General features: G+C 38.3%; 1 protein-coding gene across 2 annotated transcripts in view; it reads left to right on the top strand.

Annotated features, from left to right (window-relative positions):
• The first annotated feature begins 209 nt into the window (after nt 1–209).
• Nucleotides 210–7562, top strand: part of LOC150041917 (zinc finger protein 566-like) — a 30179-nt gene continuing 22826 nt past the window's right edge. The window contains exons 1-2 of one of the 2 annotated variants that reach the window (XM_090325381.1): nt 210–269; nt 6573–6699. In XM_090325381.1, the coding sequence (XP_090181507.1) occupies nt 213–269; nt 6573–6699 (184 nt within the window). In that variant the 5' untranslated portion in view covers nt 210–212. The remainder of the gene's footprint in view (nt 270–6572; nt 6700–7562) is intronic. The other variant, XM_090325382.1, reaches the window with a different exon arrangement.

Genomic DNA, 7562 nt, shown 5'->3' with positions numbered 1-7562 from the left:
GAAAAAATCTGGAATTAGAGGTAAGATCCTCATGGTCTTTTAGTGCCAGGGCTGGCTTTGAACCACAGTCCTCAGGTCTCAGCCTCCTCAGTAGCTGGAATTACAGGCATGAGCCAATGTATCTAGATTTGTATAATGTTTTGAGGATGAAAATGTGGGGCAAATTCACATGGGTTCTTTCCTGAACACTTCATTTGCCTTCTCTCCTAGCCATGCTTTCAGAACCTTCTGTTCATTGTCAACAGCAGGAAAAAATGAAAGAATCTCTGGTGAGTTGCTTTTTATTTCTCGCTTTGTTTTTTACATTGTATTTTTATTGAGGAGCGTAGATAAATATATATATTTTTTTGATGAACCTGTGTTAGCCATTTGAATTTTTGAATTTGTATTGAATTTGTATTTTCTTCACTTGCCTTTCTGCTTCTGTATACTTGCTTGCTAAAACCTTGAGGAATGTAGTAACTACAACCACCCACTAGTCCTGGACCCCAGACACTCCTGGATCTGGAGAATGAGTTAATGACCCTCCGGCAGGGAGTACGTGACAAAGCACACATTCCAGACCCCCCCACCTAGGAGTGGAACTAGAGATAGTGACCATCTGGCACCTACAGGGTCAGACTTGCGGGGCCAGCAAACTAGGGCAAATGTCAACCAATCACAAGCCAGTCACCATGGAGACCTCCCTAGACCCCTGTCGGCCTTAAAACCAGCCTCTAGGATCACCATAGGGGCTCTGTCCAATCAATTCAAAGCACGATAGCCCCCTAGACAACCAATGCTTAGCCTCGGCTCATTTCCCGCTTTGCGTTGCGCCAATCATTGCTAAAAGTTTGGTATGAATTTTCCCGTGTGCTGTATTGATTTGCTGCTAATGCTAGCTGGGGTCTTCCCCTTACCAAAGAATGTATAAAAGGTGCTGTAATTTTGGGCTCGGGGCCTCTGGTCTGCACTTGGTTTTCAGTGCGCAGAGACCTGTGCTCAAGCTCGTTAATAAACGACTCATTGCAGTTTGCATTGATCTTTGGCCTCTGGCAATCCTTCCAGGGGGCTTCAAGTTTCTGGGCATTATATTATGAATCTGGGGTGTCCAAGAATTAAAAAGAGAAAAACAAATGCAGATGCAGCTTTGGGAACATGATCATAAGTCAGATAAAGATGATTTGTGGACTTAGCAGATTAGAACATCTGATATTCTAAGTTGTGTGCAGATTTGCTTCAGTTTATTTCTAGTTTTTCTAATGTGAGAAAAAGTAGTCACATATGTTATGTGATTCAATGACACTTAAGAAGTAGCTTCCCATGGAAGGTAAATTTTCATGATCAACATAGATGAGATCAGATCCTCAAGCTTAATATTAAACTATGTTACTGAAGTTTTACTGCAGTTACTGAAATAGTGTGGTGAAACACACCTTCAAATATTCTCTAGAAATGAGTTATCTTTTTGTTCTTAAATTACTCCCCATACAGGCTTCTTTTTTTAATATATTTTTTCTTCATGTATTTTTATTGTAATTAATAGAAGAGTTCAATTATATTCACCAGATAGAAGATGCATTACTTCACAAACATTGATACCTTTTCTTATGTCTTGGTCCCCCTTTCCTTCCCCCTCCATTCCCCATCTTGTTTTCCCACCTCTACCCTATCCAACTTAAAATAGCCAAATACACACATATACAATATATCAGATAACCAGGTGAAATACTGTAACAATATGAGATAACCAAGGCACAGCAAAAGAGATGAGAGACAACATAGTACATTAAGGACAACAATCACTCATTATATGGCTTTTGTTTCTATATCCTGGAGGTCCTTTCATTTAGCATCATTGTATATGGCCTTATATATCTAAGTTTTGTTGTATTGTAAATCTCTGCTAGGAGAGCCCAAGGTTTCTACTGATTATGACAAATGAGGGAATCCATCGAGCCTATATTCCTATGAGTCTGGCTTACTTCACTTAATATGGTTTTTTCTGTCTTTCCATTTCCTAACAAATGGGGCGATGTCATTCTTTCTGACAGCAGCATAGAATTCCATTGTGTACAAATACCACATCTTGTTGATCCACTCATCAACTGAGGGACATCTAGGTTGGTTCCATATCTTTGCTATGATAAATAGTCATGCAGTGAACACCGTTGTGCTAATGGATTTAGTATGTCCTTCTTTCTGGACAAGCGGGTAAAGCTAAGTAGTGGAATTGCTGGGTAATAGGGGAGTTCTGTGTTTAAGACTAAACATATGAGAAATTTCCATACTGCTTTCCATAGTGGTTGAACGAGTTTGCACTCCCACCAACAGTGTAGTAGTGATCCCTCCTGGCCACATCCCCTCCAGCATCTGTTGTTATTAGATTTCTTGATCATGGCCATTCTAACTGGGGTAAGGTGGAATCTTAGAGTTGTTTTGATTTGCATTTCTTTTATGGCCAGAGAAGTTGAGAATTTCTTCTTGTGCCATTCTTATTTCTTCAGAGAAGACTCTCTTTAAGTCTTTGGCCCATCTTTTTTTTCTTGTTTCTTTTTTTATTTTTAATAAATTTTTTATTGTGATCAATAGAAGGGTTACATTATACTCACCAGATAGAAGGTGCATTACTTCACAAACATTGATACCCTTTCTCATGACATGGTCCCCATTTCCCTACCCCCTTACCCCCCATTTAATCTTGATTTCCCCCCCTTCCATATCCAATTTCAAATAACTAATTGAGCACATATTAAACATACCAGATAACAAGGTCAAATATTGTAACAATATGAGATAACAAAGGGATGGATGATTGTTTCTTTGGAGATTATTTTTGGAGTGATTCAGTTTTTTGAGCTGTTGATATATTTTCGATATGAGGACTTTTCTGTTGTATGGTTAGTGAAGACCTTCTCCCACTCTGTAGGCTTTCTAGTTTATTTGCTAGCTATGTCCTTTGCCATACAAAAACTCTGCACTTTTATGCAGTCCCACTTATCCAGACTTTCTCTGATTTGTTCTGTTTCTTGGTCTTTATTAAGAAAGTTTTGACCTGTGCCAGGGAGGCCTAGTGCACCTCCTATTCCTTCTTGTAAAGTTTTCAGTGTATCTGTTTGAACCTCGAGGTCTTTGTTCCATTTGGAGTTAATCCTGGTGCAGGGTGACAAAGAAGGATCCAACTTTAATTTTCTACAGGTGCTTACTTAAACGGTTCTGCCAGCACCATTTGTTGAAGAGGCTATTTTTCTGCCACTCTTTTTTTTTGCTCCCTTATCAAAGATTAGGTAGCCATAAGTCTACGGGTAAATATCTGGGCCCTCAGTTCTATTCCATTGGTCTTCAGGCCTGTTCTTATGCAAGTACCAAGCTGTTTTGGTGACTATAGCTCTGTAATAGAGTCTAAAGTTTGGTATTGAAATTCCTCCTGTGATGTTCTTTCTGCTAAGAATGATTTTTGCTGCACGAGGTCTTTTATTATTCCATATGAAATTTTGGATTGCCTCTTCTATTTCTTTAAAGAATGACATTGGAATATTAATAGGTATTGCATTGAATTTGTAGATAGCCTTTGGCAAGATTGTCATTTTCACGATGTTAATTCTTCCAATCCAGGAGCATGGGAGGTTTTTCCATTTCCTTAGTTCTGCTTTAATTTCCTTTTTCAGGGTTTTAAAGTTTTCATGAAAAAGGTCATTTACATTCTTAGTTAATTCATGGGTACTTTATTATCTTTGAGGCTATTGCCAAAGGAGTTGCTTTCCTGATGTTTCCTCATTCCTCTCATTGTTGGCATAGAAGAAGGCGGTTGATTTTTGAGGGTTAATTTTATACCCTGCTACCTTGCCAAAGTTTTGTATGAGGTCAAGAAGCTTGGGGTGGAGTCTATAAGGTTCTTTTAATACAGAATCACATCAACTGCAAAGAGGGAATGTTTCGTTTCCTCTTTCCCTATTTAGATCCCCTTTATGCTTGCTTCTTGCTTTATTGCTCTGGCTAGGAATTCTAATACTATGTTAAGAGTGGAGAGAATGTGCATCCTTGTCTTGTTCCTGATTTTAGAAGAAATGGCTTCAGCTTTTCACCATAAGTATAATGAAAGCTCTGGGCTTGTCATAAACAGCCTTTATTGTACTGAGGAATGTTCCATGGATTCCTAGTTTCTCCAGAGCTTTTAGAAGAAAGGGGTGTCAAATGCCTTTTCTACATCACTTGAGACAATCATGATTCTTGTCTTTGTTCCTGTTGATGTATTGAATTATATTAATTGATCTGCATATGTTGAACCAGCTTTGGAACCCTGTAATGAATCCTGTTTGATTGTAGTGTATAATGTTTTTGATGAGTTGCTGAAAACGATTGGCCAGTATTTTGTTGAGAAGTTTTGCATCAATATTCATCAAAGAAATTGGTCTATAGTTCTCTTTTTTTTGAGTAATCTCTGTCTGGTTTTAGGATGAGGGTTATAGTGGGATTAGAGTTAGTTTGTTGTAAGGTGCAACATTAACTTCTTGGTTTGTGATTTTTCCAATTTATTAAGGTTAGCACTCAGAGCTGTAAATCTTTCTCTGAGTACTGCCTTTGCTGTGTCCCAAAGGATCTGGTATTTTGTGTGCTCCTTTTTGTTAAATTTCATAAACTGCTGTATTTCTGTTCTGATTTCCTCAATGACCCATTGGTGATTCAACAATGTGTTGTTCAATCTTCATGAGTTACAGAGTTTTCTTTGGTCGAGATTGGTGTCCAGTTCCAATTTGATGCCCTGATATCTGAGAGAATGCAGGGAATAATTTCAGTGTTTGTGAATCTGCACAGGTTTGCTTTATGCCCTAAAATGTGGTCTATTTTGGAAAAGGTTCCATGTGTGCTGAAAAAAACATATATTGTGATGTTGCTAGGTGAAATAATCTGCAGATGTCTGTTAGATCTAGTTGGTTAGATCTAGGATCGTTATGTCCTCCTGGAGGAGAGATCCCTTTATTAGTATGTAATAACCTTCTTTGTCTTTTCTCACTAATTTTAGTTTGAAGTCTATTTTATCTGATATGAGAATAGCAACTCCATCCTGTTTATGGGGGCCGTTACCTTGATAAACTTTATTCCAACATCTCACTTAAATAAAATGTGATTCAGTGACACCTAGGAAGTAACTTCCCATGGAAGGTAAATTTTGAGTATCAACTTACCTTAAATCACATCATCATGCCTAACAGTAAACTGTTACTGAAGTTCTACTGCAGTTACTGAAACACTGTGGTCAACACACCTTCAAAAATTCTGGAAGAATTAGTTGGCTGTTTGTTCTTAAATTACTCTCCATACAGGCTTCTTGAAGTGCTTTGTATTCTTCGTTTACTGGAAATTTAAGCTTCATTTGATATAGTTTATGGTGTTTTCAGAAATCCATCTTCCCATTTTCTAGTGATTAATTGGAGATAAGTCCCACTTTCCATTTTCTAAGATTAATTGGAGATGAGTCTCAGCTCCGTTAGTGCCAGGGCTGGTTTTGAACCGTGATCCTCAGATCTCAGCCTGCTGAACAGCTAGGATAACATGGCTGAGCATAAACAAAAATTTTATCAAGAAATATTTTATGCACTTTTCAACTATATTCTGTATTGTAGCAGGTAGGCAATGTTCACAAAATTTTGTGCTAGCCTTTCTTTTGCTTATGTAGGAAGTATCAGTATCAGGTTATCGATGATCAGCCTTAATCTTTGGAAATTTAGTAATATAATTGATTACCATAGGTTGTTTTTGTGCTACTTAATTTTTTTGTCATGTTTTTATTTGGGGACCTAAGTCAGATCTTGTAAGGACCAAATTAATCATTACCTACCTTCTCGATTACTGTTGCTTCCTTTAACACTCACCTGGAAACTATGCTTTTCAAACATCTACTGGTATGATTTTATTCCCTGTGATTTCAGCATGTTTTGATTGCTTATGAGGGCACTTTTTTTTCTTTTTGCCTTGTCCTGGGCTTGAGTTCAGGGCCTGAGCACTGTCCTTGGACTTTCTCAAGGCTAGAGCTCTACCACTTGAGCCTTAGCAACACTTTTGGCTTTTTTCTATGTATGTGGTACCGAGGAATTGAACCCGGGTCTTTGTGCATGCTAGGCAAGCCCTCTACCACTAGGCTAAACTCACAACCATGAGGGCACTTTTTAATAGTAGCTCTAAATTGCTTTTTAGTGAGGCAGAATATGAACATGCAGGAATTATTATTTTTTTACTTCCTTGTTACCTTGATATGTAGTGAATTTTATCAAAATGAGCTAATACTACTCTATCAGACATCTATTTATAACTAATGCTGTCATGTCAGATTATTAGCTCCTTAGAATTTTTATCTTGTTTCTATTGCTAGCGGCAGAAATGTATTCTAATATACTAGGGAAACTTTGTAATTATCTACTTAATATAGGGGAAAATATGTCTATTTTTAGTTTTCTTTCTCTCACTCTATGGATAACACAGGAAGCTGGAAATATTTTATGTGAGACCAAAGCTTACATGTAGAAGAATGCAGTTCCAGAATTGATGTGCTCATGAATCAGAGCTAATTTCTTGAAGGAAATATGCCATTGCAGGAGATGGTTTCATTTGGAGATGTGGCTGTGGACTTCAGCTGTGAGGAGTGGCAGGACCTAAACATTGCTCAGAAGACCCTGTATAGAGATGTAATGCTGGAGAACTACAGCAACCTGGTTTCACTGGGTGAGCAAAATTTACCTCATCTTCAAAGTTCAAGTGATTTGTTTTTAGTGGATAGGTGAAGTTAGTTCTATTAGTTCTATTTACATGGAATATTTCTTTCAGTGGGAAGTGTCGTTTCTTTCTTTTTCACTTTTTTTTGTAGCTGATTTTTGTTTTGGGTATGAGCTCTAGGACTGGGCACAGTTCTTGAGCTCTTCAGCTGAAAGCTAGGTCTCTGCCACTTTGAGCCACAACATGAGTTGTTGTTTTCTAGTGGTTAATTGGAAATAAAGAGTGCCAGAGTTTTGTGCCTGCACTGGCTTTGAACCACAATCCTCAGATCTCAGCCTCCTGAGTAGCTAGGATTACAGGTGTGAATCATGGGCACCTACCAGTATCGTTTCCTTCTTGTTTATTTTACTTTTTTCCAGTCACGGAGCTTGAACTCAGGGCCTGAGCACTATCCTTGGGCTTTTCCTCAAGGCTAGCGCTCTATCACCTGAACTGCAGCACCATTTCCAACTTTTATGTGGTACCAAGGAATCAAACACTGGTCTTTGTGCATGCTGGGTAAGCACTCTACAAGGCCAAACTCCCAGCCTCAGTATCGTTTTCTTCTAAGGAAAACTTCAACTTGATTATGTAATCCTTTTTGTTGTTGTTGTTGGTCAAGGGCCTTGAACTGTGGGCCTGGACGCTGTCCCTGAGATCTTCAGCTCAAGGGTACCACCCTACCCTTGAGCCACAGCCCAACTTGCCATTTTCTAGTGATTTATTCTCATTATTTAAGCAGCCAAATCAGTAGTTTGACAAAAATTCTGAACTATGTTCCCTAATAAGAGACTGAGGTGATTAATGTAGTTGGATATATAATCTAGAGTACA

Source organism: Megascapheus bottae, chromosome 38 (genome assembly GCF_031878675.1).
Source record: "Megascapheus bottae isolate mThoBot1 chromosome 38, mThoBot2.hap1, whole genome shotgun sequence".
NCBI lineage: Eukaryota > Metazoa > Chordata > Mammalia > Rodentia > Geomyidae > Megascapheus > Megascapheus bottae.
This window is presented reverse-complemented; position numbering and strand designations above follow the sequence as displayed.